This window comes from Schistocerca serialis, chromosome 4, assembly GCF_023864345.2.
Source record: "Schistocerca serialis cubense isolate TAMUIC-IGC-003099 chromosome 4, iqSchSeri2.2, whole genome shotgun sequence".
In the NCBI taxonomy this organism is placed as follows: domain Eukaryota; kingdom Metazoa; phylum Arthropoda; class Insecta; order Orthoptera; family Acrididae; genus Schistocerca; species Schistocerca serialis.
This window is the reverse complement of record NC_064641.1, coordinates 236,441,953-236,459,144: the sequence shown is the minus strand read 5'-3', so window position 1 is coordinate 236,459,144 and position 17,192 is coordinate 236,441,953. Positions and strand designations below refer to the sequence as shown.

General features: G+C 40.0%; 1 protein-coding gene across 1 annotated transcript in view; it reads right to left on the bottom strand.

Moving 5' to 3' along the window:
- LOC126474375 (uncharacterized) overlaps positions 1-17,192 on the bottom strand; it is a 60,284-nt gene that overhangs the window by 24,671 nt on the left and 18,421 nt on the right. The window contains exon 3 of the mRNA XM_050101842.1: positions 7,005-7,149. Within this exon, the coding sequence (XP_049957799.1) occupies positions 7,005-7,149 (145 nt within the window). The remainder of the gene's footprint in view (positions 1-7,004; positions 7,150-17,192) is intronic.

Below are 17,192 nucleotides of genomic sequence, written 5' to 3'. Positions count from 1 at the left end.
GTGTAGGAAATTGTTCATAAAATTAAACAGAGGAAATTCACATGTCATATACAACATCATAACAGCAGAAGTAACAGACATATCTTCATATGAATAGGAAACTAAGCAGCAATCAATTGTCTGGGTGTTACACAGTGAACCATAACATATAATGGTGGTTCACTTGTGAAGCATTTCCAGGAAAATGATCACTTGTTTCTTTGGTTATATAAAACATATCACAGCTATTGCTTTGGAGGATTGCAAAATGATTTATTCTGAATGGTTTATCATTACTTGTTTGCTACAGATGTATTTATTTGCTAAAATATCACATTATTCTTTATCTGACAATGTCAGTATCCACACAGCTCATTAAATATTTGACTATTTGATAGCAAGAAACATCAAATCAATGTCTTATTTCCTGTATTCACCTGATTTACTGCCTAATGACTCATTTTGATTCACTTCTAAGAAACAAACAAATGCATGGAAAAAGATTTTCATCACCTCAAAAACAATGTCAAATCCTCCAAAAACCATGTGTGGCGTAGAGCACCATAAAAATCGATATTTGTTCTGTGCGTAAGTGTGCTATCTTTGAGGAGAGGGCTTTGGAGAGCATGTTGGACGCTAACGGCAGTTAGCCTCCGGACTTGTATCTGTGTAGACGCTAAGTGTGAATAAATCTGTATAAGAGAGAATTCTAGTTGTTTACCTACAACTATACCATATTCCCTCACTGGGGACCCCATTTTTGTGTAATACGCGTCTGAGTTACCGCCTGAAGGTTATTTACGCGCCTACCGTGTCGGGTTTCTCCGCAATCGCGAAGGCCTTTGTTCAGCTCCAGACAATGGCCTTTCAAGCATTCACCGCCGCCCGGATTCCAGCAACATCTCTCCAGCACTCCTGCCGTCGTAGTGGACATGCCGCAAGAATCTTCGGAATCCTTCAGCCAGAACATGCAGTGGAATTTATCGAGTGCCGCCAGTTTCTTCCAACCGCCAACGGTCGTGGACTCTGGCTGTGTTAGCCTGGACCTTCCCACGTGTTCTCCACAGAGTGTTGGTCGGAACATTTCTACTCCCGTGTCGAACACACAGTTCAATACAGTTCGTGGCGTCGAGCGAGGTTTCACTACTTTGGAAAATCCAGTAGTAAATTCAAACTCGAATCAGTTCCCGCCATGTGTGTATCCTTCCGCGCCGTCTAGTCAACAGGTGTTCAATGCTCGCCAAACAGCAAATATCACACCGAGTGTGCATCCTAGTGGACGTGTGTGGGATCCTTGTGTTGCTTCTAATCAGGTCAACAATTCTGTGCTGGATAGTAATTACTCCGACATCTACAACCAGCCCCACCACTCATGGTCGAGTGAACACCGTGTGCATAACGGACATTCACCGGCGTACTTAAGCACTTGTGGCTTCTCTCCGAGCTACCACGTCAATGAGAATGCACATTTTGACTACGATCCTCTCACCGTTCGAGCGTCCGTCGCTTCTCAGCCGCCCCCCCGCCGTCAAGTGAATTTCACGATTCCCGCATTACGGGACGCCAATAATCCGGACTCGCAATCTTCTGTATACCCTACTTCCGTCCGAAGTAATAGGCGCACCTCCGCGGTGACTGCAGTGCTGAATCTGCCGAAATTACCAGACTTCAAACCCGCTCACCCAGAGTTCTGATTTAACCTGGTTGAGCAAACATTCACTGTCTGTGCTTTGAACCATCTTCACGACCGCGTCGATTTAATTTATGATCTGGTCAAAGCACCCCCCCAAGCAGGGAAGTATGCTGTGGCGAAACAAACGATACTGGAGAGCGTCTCTAAAACCAGGAGAGAAAATGTGCGACTGCTCATCTACGAAGAGTGTCTCGGCGACAGGTCTCCGTCCCAGCTGTGGCAGTGCATCCGTATTCTCGTCGATGAGCAAGTTATGCCTGATGACACGCTCGCAGAAATCTGGACTGAAAAGCTGCCTTTGCCTGTCCAGACTGCAATCTCTACGTATGAAGATAGGCCAGTAAATGAACGTTTACGCGCCGTCGACAGAGCATACTCCGCCAGGCAACGTGAGCTCCGTGCACTGCATTCTGGACGTGACCGCACTAAGACGCTTTCTGACGCCACGCCCTTGTCCGGTGCTGCTGATAACAAGTTTTTTAAACTAGCCGCCCTGCCTGCACCTTCAACTCCTCGCAACGACAATGCATCGGCCTCTGTGGAAGACTCTGGGGCACATACTCCGTCACCTAGCAACTACCCACAAGGGCACAGGCCCGCCCAACCTTACTGTTTCTTCCACGCGAGATTCAGGGAGCAAGCTCACAAATGCCAGTCACCGTGTTCTTACCCAAACTCCGACCGCAGGTAGGCTACGGTGCCACCTCCTGCGATGTAAACAACGGGCACCATCCCACATTGCACTCCGTTTCAGACAATAACAGTAAGTGTGGTCGAGTCTATGTTCGCGATTTACGATCAGGTGTATGTTTTCTGGTAAACACTGGCGCAGACGTCTCTTTGCTGCCGGTTCTCCTAGCAACCAATAAAGTGCAACCATACAAAACAGTACTTTGTGCAGTGAACTTGTCTACCCTACAGTGTTAGGGTTCCACTTTGTATACAGTGAAACTTTCGCCCGAGTGCAAGCTGGAGTGGACGTTTCTAGTGTCAACAATTGAAGAACCTATTCTCGGAATTGATTTCCTCAAGCACTATCAGTTGTCACTAGATTTTGTGCAAAATACTGTGTTTTACCCCTCCCTTAACAAACATATTCCTTTCGCTTCGCCGAGTGACAGTTCGGCTAACACCAAACATGTGTGCTGTGCTAAGAAGTGTGTAAACCTATCCTTGGAGCTGCAATCTTGGACAAACAAGTGGCTAGTGGAGTGCGCCAAGTCTTCTAAGTTGCGGATGGAACGTATGGAAATGCTGCTGCATCTCCGCGACATACACCACGAGTTGGCCTCCACACAACAACACCTCGCAGCACTACAAGCAGACGACTCGTCGGCTACAGACAAGGTAAGTCCGTGCCAATCTGGTGTTCCCGTGCCCGCGCACGTTAACAACAATGTTGTGAACTCTGTAAACTGTGTCAGCACCCCCTTTTGTAATGATAGGGTATGCACGAGAGCTCATGCTCCTTGCGTTCCAAATGGAAAATTAACTTGCCAAGTTTGAGGCAATGAACTACGGCCATCTGCTGTCCGGCCACGCCCACACGTGCCTACAGCGCTCGTAGCGGCACGGCCCGCTACCAAGAACCAGTGTACCAACCTCGCCCATGTTAACACGTGTGCGGCCTTTACGCAGCCCACGAGCGGGTGGCACACCTGTACTTCCGTGCCCTCAGCACCACAGCTTGGCCCGTCTGCCACTGCCTGCTCCGCTTCACGGACATCTGACTATCGTGGCGCGCCACGTATTGCAGTAGTCACTAATGGCATAGTTCATCGGTTACGTCTAACCGATGGGCCGCCCATATTGCAACGTCCACGCCGCCTCAAGCCGGAATTTATGAAAATTGCAAAAGAACAATTGGACGATCTGTTACAAAAGGGAATAATTGAACCTTCTTCCAGTTGCTGGGCTAGTCCTATCCTGTTTGACCAAAAGAAAGACGGTACTTGGCGTATGGTCGGAGACTATAGGCTTTTAAATGCCCGCACCATCATTGATAAATATCCGGTCCCACACATAGCAGACTTCAATCATGCGCTCGCAGGTGCAAAGTACTTCTCTGTTTTGGACTGTAAGCATGCATTTCATCAGATTCCTATGGCTCCGGAGGACATTGAAAAGACTGCCATAACCACTCCCTTCAGGCTGTTCCAATACAAATTTATGCCGTTTGGGTTGAAAAATGCACCCCAAACGTGGCAGTGTTTCATCAATCAAACTTTATCCCATCTAGACTTTTGTTTCGTATATATGGACGACATATTGATTTTTGCTTCTACTTTAGAACAGAGTGAGGAGCGTGTTCAAGTCGTGACAGATATTTTAGGAGCCGCTGGTATTGAACTGAACAATAAAAAGACTCAATTGCACCAGTCATCCGTCACATTCCTAAGTTATGTTGTGTCATCGGACGGTCTGACACCACCACAAAACAAGATCAAGCCTGTTCTCGAGATGCTATGCCCTCAGACCTACAGGGAATACACAGGTTCATCGGAACAGTTAATTATTACCGGAAACATTTGCCAGCCGCTTCTGCGGTGCAGGCTCCTCTCACAGATGCTCTCGCTGGCCCACAAACTTCTGGCACCCGCCAGGTACCATGGACACCAGACATGGACAAGGCATTTAATGAACTCAAACAGCTGTTGGCCTCCGCTGTCACTATTGCTCACCCACGGGCGGACACCACAATGTTTATCACTACTGATGCTAGTGACAATGCTATCGGCGCAGTACTGAGTCAGACATACAACGATGTTACGACCCCCCTGCAGTTTTTCTCAAAAAAGCTAAACAACGCGCAGAAGAAATACTCAGCATTCGACAGAGAACTACTTGCAGTTTACGAGGCCATAAGACACTTCAGAACTGATGTTGAGGGACGAGATTTCTATGTGCTCACTGATCACAAGCCGTTGGTTCCTGCCATAAAAAATCCTGCGGCTGATCCGCCCCCACGATGCTTTCGTCACATCGATTACATCTTGCAATTTACAAATGACATTCGCTACATCCGAGGAGTGGACAATGTGGTCGCTGATTTTCTCTCACGTGTTGGTGCTGTCACAACCTTAATTGACTTAACGGACCTACCTCGGTTGCAATCGGCAGACCCCGATACCATGCAGTTAATTTCAGACCACAGCTCCTCTCTCCAACCGGTACGCTCTACTTTCCCTGGCATATCTGACTTAGTGTGGTGTGATGAATCGACTGGTACGTTGCGGCCATTCATTCCTAAGCCTCTTCAACACCAGGTCTTTGACAAACTACACACATTAGCACACCCCGGTGTCAAAGCCTCCACCCAGCTGGTAGCTGAACGGTTTGTCTGGAGAAACATGCGCCGTGACTGTCAGTCTTGGGCAAGGGCACGCATGGTGTGTCAACAGAACAAAGTTTCCAGGCACACTTCTCCATCCCTTGGCTGTTTTGCCCAACCTCCAGGCCGGTTTCACCATGTTCATGTCGACCTCGTAGGTCCTTTGCCCCCCTCCGAGGGTTTCCGTTACTTGTTTACAGCTATTGACAGGATGACTCGGTGGGCTGAGGCTGTGCCTATTCCAAACATTACCTCTGAGACAGTAAGTCGAGCATTCTTAGATTCATGGATCTCTAGGTTTGGCTCACCTGTTTACCTCACCACTGACCAGGGGCGACAATTCGAGTCTTCAGTTTTCTCTGACTTATGTAAAATGTGTGGTATTGTCAAAATTCATACTTCTGCATACCACCCCCAAAGCAATGGGCTTGTCGAGCGATGGCATCGCACCCTGAAGTCTGCCCTGCGTTGCCATGACTCACTATGGACAGAGGCACTGCCCTTCGTGCTTCTTGGCCTTCGTGCGCCATAAAAATCGATATTTGTTCTGTGCGTAAGTGTGCTATCTTTGAGGAGAGGGCTTTGGAGAGCATGTTGGACGCTAACGGCAGTTAGCCTCCGGACTTGTATCTGTGTAGACGCTAAGTGTGAATAAATCTGTATAAGAGAGAATTCTAGTTGTTTACCTACAACTATACCATATTCCCTCACATGTTTTTGGAGTACCATCAGAATGGAAAAAATTTATGCAGAATTTCTTTGAATGGTTGCACAAGTATTTGAATTTTAAAGATGGATATTTTGAGAAACAATAATACTTCAGCCTCCTTGCTCTTTTTACGTGGTTTATACTGCTGTATTTATTTCTCTGAAAATTTTTGTATTTCCCCTTTTTGTCAAATAATTGAAGTATATCTTCAGTTTCCTCAACATTAACTTTCTTATTCATATGTTTGTCAGGTTACATGATTACCCTTTTTGGGTATGTCCACTACCTCTCAAACCCATATTGTTGTAACTTGTCTGTCCAAAAAGTTTCACGACGGGAGTAACAAAAAGAAAGTGGAAAAGTTAAGAATGTGGTTTCAATGCTTCAGATGTTCTACATAAGTCACCAAACTTGAGTACAATGCATGGAACACTCAACCATTTGAAACTGTCAGAAAAGTATTTCTTTGGGATGTTGTTCAACTTGTGCATGACCTACTCACTTTCTTTGGTCTTAGCGAACTATCAGATGCCCATTCTGCACTTTTCCATTTATTTCAATCAAGTCGCAGCAGGTGTCCAAACATTTCTCTTCTACAAATATTCTGGAGAATGTCTTAATCACTTGATTTAGAGATGTTCAGTTTATTCCTCTATTGTGATTTTTTAGACAACAATGCCGACAATACTACAGCTGCATGTATATTGATTAACACTTGTCTGCTCACAACTTACTGGTCAAATGCACATCCATTGTTTGCAGTTGTTAATTCAAGCTACTGATGCAATTACTGTGCTGATATAACTTATACACCAGGAAGAAAATCAGTATCAACAATTCTTGCTTCACAACTGAGAATGCCGATCAGTAGTTGTTCATATTTCGTATTTACCTTGTTAGCAACTGAAGCTTGGCACCTGCATCAGCTTCCATATACAAGAGAATTTATTCCTATCTGAAATGTGTTAAATCAATGAAAATTCTTTGGTCTTAAAAGGAGAAAAATCAGGGAATTGATTCACAGTCTCTTTGAATCTGTAAAAGGTCATCATACAGGTGGGTATGTATGAGTTTCATCTCCATGCCAAAGTATGAATAAACATTGTGAAGAGTTCAGCAATGGAAATAAATGAAATAATCTAATACATGCAAATTGTTGAAACTTGAAACATTAAGTCAGGGTCTTTGTATTGTTTTTGTATGTTTGAAGTAAGACATTGGCAATGGGTTTACTTACTTTTCTAAATAAATTACTGAGAACCGTTAGCAAAAATTTAAATAATATTACTTACAAGAAATAAACAAAGGTTTTTGCAAGTTAATGATCCTGTAGCATCACAGCTCGCTTTAAATCTTGTCGAATGAACTGTAAGTGGTGTTTCTTCCACAGAATCCTTTGACAGAAAGGCTGCACATTCACAAGCTCCTTCTTCAGTCCTTCAGGGACAATAAAACATATAAAGAAGATAAAAGTGAAATATGTTTTGTACTCTCTGCAGTGGAAATTGTGTGTGTTCTGCACTCAAAACTAAACAAAACGCTTGCTACGAGTACATAGGAACATCATAATTATTTTGGGAATGAAAACAATTTATTATTCAGTGATGAAATCTTCTCAGGATATAAGTGCTGTCTTGTGCAGAAAACTTGGTTAAACATTACTACATCAGTTTCAGGCACATAAAAGATTTCATCAATGAAATTTTCCAAGAAAGTGGACATTCCTAAATTTCTTAACTCTCTTTGATACATTACTTTCATTTTTAGTAAAAAGAATAACTTCCACCAAACTCTGCTACTTTTGGGACAATAAGCTCTTCCAGTTTGATCAGTGAAAATCCTGGCTGACTGTTATTACTCTTTACAGTATTAGAAAAAGGATAGGTTGCTACTTAGCTTAAAGATGATACACAGAGTGGCAGACAGGCTTAAAGAAGAAATTGTTACATATTTTGCTTTTGGCCAAAGCCTTCTTCAGAAAAGAAAACACACACACATTCACACAAGCAGGCACACCTCATGCACGCATGACCACCATCTCCAGCAGCTCAGATGGTCAAGTCAGAGATGGTGGTCACGTGTGCAGAACGTGTACCTTCTTGTGTGAAACTGTGTGTGATTTCTTTTCTGAAATAAGGTTTCGGCTGAAAGCTAAATGTGTAAGACTCTGTTTGTTGTGCTTCTCTACATCTCTGTGTATCATCTTTATGATGAGTAGCAACCTACTCTTTCGCTAATATTGTTGGTATTCCAAGCCAGAGTTTCTATTGTTTTATATTACTGTCTGGGTTACAGACTGGTGCTTGTATAGTCATTACTATTTAAAATAATTTAATATTTGGTATAATAAACTGAAACTGCCAGAAAAGACTATGAATATAATTGATGAAAATGCTAAAAAAGGATAAGTGGATAAGAACTATAAAAAAGTTTAAATACCTCACAATGTTGAAAATCACTTTTATGAATTGGCCGGGTTTTCATTCTTAACACTTTGTGCAAAGATTAGGCAAAGAAATAAAAATCAATAGGCATTTGATATTTTATGCCACCACCCAAAATAGAGAGCATGTTTCCAGTCAAAACATCCACTTTCCAACCACAGCTAATTGTCTATCATTCTCCCACTAATGTATGACATGTACTTCAACAGCAAGGACAATGATATGGGGGAAAGAGATCCAATTCACTGTGTAGGATTCCTGTGATCCCTCCACAAGCTGGAAAATTTTAATAAATATTTGTGTCTATGATGAGGAAATGCAAATCATAATTTGTTTCGTTTGCATGTGTGATGAGTGATTACATTCTGCCTTGGTAATAATTGGAAATCATATGATCTGAGAACTGCATCTGATTTCTGACACTATTTAGATCTCTGTGATGTGGTCTATAAGAAATGTTCATTGCCACTATGTTCAGAGGTCCACACCAGATTTGAAAGGTATTGCTGAGTGTACATCAATGAGTGTAGCCAAGGAGTTGGTTGGTCAAAAAGGGAGTGAGAGGTTGCAGCAACTGCTTTAGCTTCATGTTCAATAGCCATTTATGAAGTCCAACAACTCTCACCACAAGATGAATTTGGTGTGTTCCCTCAATTTATTTTGTGTGTATAAACAGAATAATTGTAAGTTTGCATATTAAGATGACAATACAAAAATTGTTTTTCATGCACTGAGAAGTGCAGTGTCCAGGATTTTTGGCAAATAATTGGATTTAAAATTTTATGGTAATGGTCATTTGAATTTTAAGGTAATTTTTTTAAATATTTAGATAATTTTCTTTGTTGTTTATTTTACATTTCTTTGTAAGTAAGAATGCTAGTGACAGTTTTTAAAACTACACACACACACACACACACACACACACACACACACACACACACACACACACTTATTGGAGCTTAAAAGCCTCCAAATGACTCTGAGACATAATATAAGACACATGTGCCCAACAATTTTGGGTAATACCCCAGAACTGGATGACAAATTATTGAACATGTGATTTTGCCAGATGATGTACGTCACCGCACATACAGCAGTTGAACCTATCAGTCTTCACACCTAATTAGCACCACTCCAGTCAAGTATTCACATTGGTGTGACTCTGGGCTTACATGCACAGCTTTAATGTGTGGGGCTCACAGTTTGAATCTTGCATGTGGGAGGCAGTATTTTTTTCATTGGTTTAGAGGATTATGTATCTACATTGAGGTAAGTTTTATTATTTTATTTACCAGTCTCATGGCTAGCACTGGTTCACTTCAAAGAACAGAACAACAAAAAACTTCTGTATTTCATCATAAATAAATGTGTATAAGCTTCTGAATTTTGTTGTTACCAGTAAATGACAGATGTTTTCTTTACTAAATAACATATGTAAACAAAAAAAGGGACAAAAGGAAAGAAATGCAAAATAAGAACAGCTTTTGGTTGTTTACAGTGAGGAGAGTAATTTTGTAACTTCTACATTTACAAAAGATCGCATTAACAAAAAATATTTGAAATTTGCATCTCTGTGCAAATGTGTAGCACTGCCTCCTACAGGTGAGTGTAGGATCGACAAACCCAACCACTGCATGTGCACCGTGGTATGCCATCTGGTGACCCCACATGCTGAACATTTTTCATCCACTTTTGGGGCATTTCCTGACATGTGTCTTGCAGTAAATTACATGAAACAGTGAGCAGTGTCTATGTCACTTTAGTGTTTTTAAATGTTAATAAGAATCACCCTACATATATATTTCTTAAAGGAATTGTTTAAAGAGCATTTACTAAACTGTAGAGAGAGCTGACACCACGCTGCCTGGTGCACTCACCACTCTCATGTTGTGACCGTCACTGCATCTTTGTGTGCCTACAGACCAGTGTTGCTTCTGATATATGAGAATCACCACTAGCTGATGGAACTATACTCACATCAATCTAGTTGTGCTATACACAATCACACCTACATGATAGTGTCACAATAATGTATGGTGTAAAACTTAGTGATCAATAAGCTGCAAGCTGTTACACTTTCTCAATACCAGGTTTTAAATCAAGTTCACATGCTATACAAATAGCATCATTTCGTAACGACTGTTACAAATTTTGAAAAAGTAAATAATTTGTTAACAAGGTAAGATTTCACACTAACAGATGTGAAACAATCAGCGTTTAACGACAACTTTCTTCAAAATTGACTGAGAAACATTATGGAACTACAAAATGATGTACAACAAAATTATTACCTTTTTTTCCCACAAAGAAAAAAATAAGGTCATGAAAAAATGTGGCATAGTAATAGAAGTTTAAATGTTTTTTTACAGTGTAAAAATCAGACAAGTGGATTTTCGTCATTTCCCAAAGTAGATGGTTGGGCCATTCAAGCCTATGACTCTTTAATAAGCAAGCAGGAAGTCGAATGCAATTGCTCCCAGCATCCAAAGTGACTACACTGACATTCACTGGATTATGTGCACCAAACAATTTGAACAAGTATAAATGCTAGAGGCAGACCTCTGAAGTGTACTCATGGCAGCACTTCTTGACAGACTTTTCACTTAAATCATCACATAGGAATCAGCAACTAGCAGACACAATTGCAGCAGTTTTTTTCTCCACCATCAGAAACGTCGCTTAACATGGTCAGCAGGAATTACGGCAAAGGAAGGAAAATTATTCCAACCAATTATGCTGGTGGCAACGCTCAAGTAGTAAGTTTCCTGCAGAGCTGGAAGAGAGAAATAAATGATGATGGCTCTGTCAGGAGAAAATGATCCTTCCGTAACATGTGATTTTTGACTATGATAAAAAACAAACTTTTAGAACTGTCATACCAGTTAACTCAGCATGCAACTCCCAGTAACAACAATAATTAGAAAATTGATGAATACATAATAAGAAATCACATGAATGTAGACAACTTATCAAAGATGACTGAATCAAATGTAGAGTACTACCCCCCCCCCCACACACACACACACACACATATACAAAGGGATCTAAAGCAGACCAAAAGACGAGGTCTGTACTGCCTATAAAGAAAAGAGAAAAAGTTTTGTGACATCTGATTAAAAGATTAGTAACAAACATCTGGAGCAAAATAATAGTACAAGTATATAGGAATAATATTAAGAAGTGATATGAAACTGCGATGAACTAGTAAAATTATTAATAGAAAGGTGAATAAATCTTTTACTACAGTGCATGTGTAAAGCAAATTACGTAAAAGACATGATAAAGACCAATGGTTCTGTTCCAGTGTTTGGAATCCTTATCAAATAAGCACAGCAACAGACATCAAAAACATTCAAGACACACTTCTACCACTGTAACAGGTTAGTGTAGCCAATAGAAAAATGTTGACAGGGATGCTCAGAGAACTTACAAGGAATCTTTGGAAGAAAAATTATATAGTTCGCACAGAAACTGGTTGGGAAAGTTTAGAAAACCAGTACTGAAGGAAGACTGTGCAGTCATTACACTCGCAGAGTGGGCATCCTTGGTTAAAAAAATGTGTTAGTAAGGAGCTATCCTAGATACAGTTACACAATTCATTTCAAACGGTAGCTTAACTCATGAAGGTTTTATGCTACCTGCCTACATGTGCTCTCAACAGTTTTCTCTCTCTCTCTCTCTCTCTCTCTCTCTCTCTCTCTCTCTCTCTCTCTTCTTACAGATTACGTAATTCTGAAGTGCTGCTGTCACAATGGCATTTATGTAGGAAAAAGCATAATGTCTCTTGAAGTTTCACATGAAACATGCGAATCTATTACAGATCAGTGACATTTCTGATGAGCCTATGGTCAAGATCCACCAGATGTGAAGAGTACCAAAGGATGATATGAATAGTTCAGTCCTCTACAATCCAGTTTTCCTACTCACTGTATTCTCCCCAGCTCTTATTCATTTTAACCATCTTAAGAACAGGACAGATTGTTATTCACCTTAAAGGTGACCCACTGAGTTACAGATAGGCATAAAAAAAAAGACTCTTACACATTATAGCTTTCAGCCAAAGCCTTCTTCAATAAGGAAAACACACACATACATTCACACAAGAGGCTGCTATTCAAGTGGCAGTCGCATTCAGGTCAGAGCTGCTGGTGGTAGCAGTCATTTGTGCATGAGGTGTGCTTGCTTATGTGAACGTGTGTATTTTCTTTGCTGGAGAAGGCAAACAGTCTTTTCGTTGTGCCTGTCTGCAACTCAACAGATCATCTTTATGGTAAGTAGCAATCTATCCTTTTCCTAATATTGTTAATATTTCAACCTGGAGTTTCCACTGTCTTATTTATTTTATGCAGATAAGGATGCAAGGAATCATGGGTTATTACAATGCTGTTTAAAAAAATGCGATGTGAGTTCACTTAACAACTATATTTTCTTTTACATTAGTTTTTGAAACTACATACGGTGTTTTTGTTTATGATTGTTTATAATTTCCTTCTATGTGGTACTTCTTAACATGTTCTCCAGGGTGAAGTCCAGGCTTCCTCTTACATGATTCACAGTAGAAAATTCTTTCTCATCTTCCTCCTTAACCCTTGCATTTTCTACAAATCATGCTCTCCTTTGTTGGTTTTTTTAAAAAAAAAAAAAAAAAGAATAATAAAATGTGTGTAATTCTCACCTGGCCAACTATCTATCTGATTAGATTTCTTCTATATGAAAGATGAGTCTGCAGTTCTCCACATTCTTTTTACTATTGAGAGAAGAATATAACTGTTCATTACAGCCACCTCAATCAGCCAAAGAGATATTATTTAACCACTTGTACGATCTTGCAAAACCATAGTAACCACAGTACTGTTCAGCCCTGTCACTCCTCCCATAAACTTCATGTATTCCATAATAACAGTGGGTTTCGGGAACTGCACAGACTGTTTCTTTCTACAACCAGTGATCACTTGGGTTTAACAACATTGTCACATAATTTTAATCTCACTTTGATAGGCACAAAACTTATATTCAGCAAGTTTTGACTTCTTCAAATCTCATGAAAAATTCTTCCTAGAAGGCATAACTGTACCTGTTAGAAGAAATTTCATTTTGTGTATTCCTGAGCAAACTGAGGGCTCTTGTAGAACCTGTCAGTAAAGATGTGATAGCCTGAACCAACTGCACAAGTTAGCAATTGCTGTGCCAAATGAACTGCTGTTTGAGTTGCAAAAGGTAAAGTAGGGCAAATTAAGCTTTCTGTAGATGTCTTTCCATAACATGGGATCAGAGAAAAACCATTTTCTGATTCACACAGAAAGATAGATCATAAACTCCATTTTGTAGGCTTCTTCAGATTATACCACTTGAACTGAGTTCCGCCTTTGAATCCTACCATGCTCTCATCTACAACTGCACTTCTGTTTGGTACATACAATTCTTTTCATATACTGTCAATATACACACCAACATTCTTCACCCTGATCCCCCTCATACATTGAAAAACTAAATGCGGCTTCCAAAATATTTGAAAAAGAGAGAGAGAGAGAGAGAGAGAGACCAGAGTAATCATCATTGAAAAATGGAGTTCATTCTAGCCAGTCTCCTGTGAAAATTCAAGGCCATGTCCAATATTACACCAAAGAAAGCCTTCAATTCTTCTAATTCACGACTCCACTAATAAAACTGTCAGTGAAGAAGAGTTGGAAATATTCAAGTTCAGATGTTGGTTGAACTCCCTAAGGATTGGTGAAACCTCGTTGCATGGCCGAAAAATGAAACTTCACGAGATCATCATTGCCATCATGATATTTTTCCAGGTATTTTTTACAGGTTGTAACAGGACACCCTCTAACATTACTTTTCCTCAACAGCAGCTGTTGATACCAGCATTATTTTTTGAATTTTGAAAAGGTCAGTATTATCTCAGCTGCTTTTCTTAAAATTTTCATGTTATTTTATACACACTATGTTATATTTCAACCTAAAATTTATGAAAAGGTTCAAATGGCTCCAAGTACTATGGGACTTAACATCTGAGGTCATCAGTCCTCTAAGTTTAGAACTACTCAAACCTAACTAACCTAAGGACATCACACACATCTATGCCCGAGCAGGATTCGAACCTGTGACCGTAGCAACAGCGCAGTTCCAGACTGAAGTGCCTAGAACCGCTCAGCCACAGCAGCCAGCTTATGACAAGGAAGTATGATATTTTTGATGTTATATTCAATTAAGTACTAGCTCTAAATGTAATTTATTTATTTATTTATTTGTTTTTTTTTTTTTTTTTTTTTTTTTTTTTTTTTTTTTTTTTTTTTTTTTTTTTTTTTTTTGAAACACCTGAAATTACAAACTATTAGCACACTTAAAATTTCTATAATTAATTATGCAACACTGTACTGATTACTATGTTTATTCCTGGATTCATTCATGAATAATAATCAAAAGTAATAATGTAACAGGAAATAATAGAAATTCATTTGACAAGATAAATTGTAAACCCTTTGGAATATTGTTATTTCTGCTGAGTGAGAGAGTAGTAAGCATGTCGGACGTATTTTTGTATTTTGTGCGAACAATGTAATTTTGGCTTTGTTAATGTGAAGACTGTATGATATACTAAAATGTGACAAAACATATTAAAGTAACACTAAAAATTCTGCAACAACAATCTTCAAATTTATTTAGATCAATTCAACCATGAGGACCTAAAATGTGAGAATTTGAGGTTCAAGAATCAGACCCCTTGACAAGAAGAACTGGATCCAGCTCTATGTGAAAAGATAATTAAACTAGAAAGTTTATTGTAATCTTTGCTCCTCTCAGATCTTCATAAAAGACTAATGTGGATGGTAGCTGCAAGCAGGAAGGAGGGGTAGATTACAAGGTTGTGTCTCTTCATTACTTTCCACTCTGTCAGTAGATTCTGATTCAGAAGAACCTGTTTCACAGCACACGGCAGAAGTTTCTTCCTGATCGCTTTCAACACTAAATTCTCTTTCATTTGCAATGTCTTCAAGGAGCCAGCTGGCAAAATCATCATCACTTACTTGTTTCCTACCAGCCATTATCTTACTAGAAACATCTGAATGCAACATGTTTTGAGATGTCAGATCTTTGTACTGAGTGCTGCCATGCACCTAATGAGTTCCAGCAATGGAGTGGATGGAAAGCACAATAATGGAAATATTTCAGACATTGTCAAAGATTGGAGCCATATCAGAAAATCGTGATGTCAAAAATCATAATGTTAGATGTAATCTGACAGTGGATCTGAAAGGGCTAAAAACACTTGGCAGTATTGGTGACAATACCAGAAATGGCAGTCCTGAAGTGAAAGACAACACTGCTGATACAGTGCATACAGCATTTCAAACTGTACATGGAAACTGATGCATTGAGTTTCCAGAGAAACTGGCATACCTAAGAGCACTGTGGTGAAGATTTTACATAAACAGCTACATTTCCCTGAATACCAAGTGGAACTCCTGCAAGCTTTACAGCAATATGATAGGCCTAAATTTGCTGATTTGCTAGGAGCATGCTGGAATGAATTGTTATGAATTGCTACAGACAATGAGTATCTTAACAGAGTTTTTCTGATGAAGACTTTTTAAATTTCCAGGAAATTAAACAAGCATAATGTTCAGATCTAAGGGTCGGAGAAACCATATATCATGGTACAGGAGATGCTGAACAACCTGACAGTGAATATCTGGTGTGGCTTAATGCACAACATAATTATTGGGCCATTCTCTTTCACTGAGCCTTCCATTACAGCAACAGTTTCCTTAACATATTGAGAGTTATCACTGGACCTTAGTTACAGGAATTTCAACTATGTGGTGTGTTCCAACAAGATGATGCAGTTCTTGGATGAAAGCTTTCCAGGCAGATTGACCAGTAGAGATAGTCTAACACCATACCTGATATGTTCATGAGACATAATCCCTCTTTACTTTTTTTTGGGGGGGGGAGGGGGGGAGTTACAGGAATTTCAACTATGTGGTGTGTTCCAACAAGATGATGCAGTTCTTGGATGAAAGCTTTCCAGGCAGATTGACCAGTAGAGATAGTCTAACACCATACCTGATATGTTCATGAGACATAATCCCTCTTTACTTTTTTTGGGGGGGGGGGGGGGGAGGGGGGGGGGTATGTTAAGGATAAAGTGTTCAGTTCATCAGTTCCTGATGTGCAAATTCTCTCAACACAAATACAATATGCAGTAGAGGTGCTGACAAGAGAAATGTTGTCAAAGATATGGCGAGAAATTGAGTACTGCAGAGATGTTCTATGGGCAACAAAAGGTGCACATGTGGAGGTGTACCCACAAAAAAAGGTTATAAGATAAGCTGCCATTTGCAACAAACTGTGTTAGATATTAGAATGCAAAATTATTGCATGGTCTCACAATGCTACTTACCACACATTAGACCATTGCAGATCTGAACAGCGTAACAAAAGAAGCACCTGATAAGGCCCTGGACTGGTTTGCAGCCGATAAGCTCCTGTGCAATCCTGATAAAACCAAACAATTTCTAATCGGAATATCAAATGAAGTAGGCAATAAGTCATTAAGACTCTTAGGTATTCACATTGTCTGAGAACTCTATTGGGAGGAACATGACAATCACATATGTGAAAAATATCTTGAATTGAAAATTATCTTGAAACTGAGGGAGGTGGTGAGCTTGGAATACCTTTGGGTACATGCTTTGGGCTATTCCTGTCACAGGTATCATATGGTCTGATTATATGCAGGCACTCCCCTCACATCAAGAAGATCTTGAAATTACAAAAAAATGTCTTACGCATAATATCTAAAAGAGGTCATACAGAGCACTGTCATCCTCTTTTTTCCAAACTCAGAATACTCACAATTATAAACTTATACATTTATGTGTCTGTAGTCTATATTAAAAATAATATTTCAGAATTTATTGCCAGAGGGGAAATGCATGAACATAACACCAGAGCAAAGGGTAATTCAGACATACCATGCCACAGATTACTAAGAACACGAAATTCCCACAAAGTAAACCCACTCAA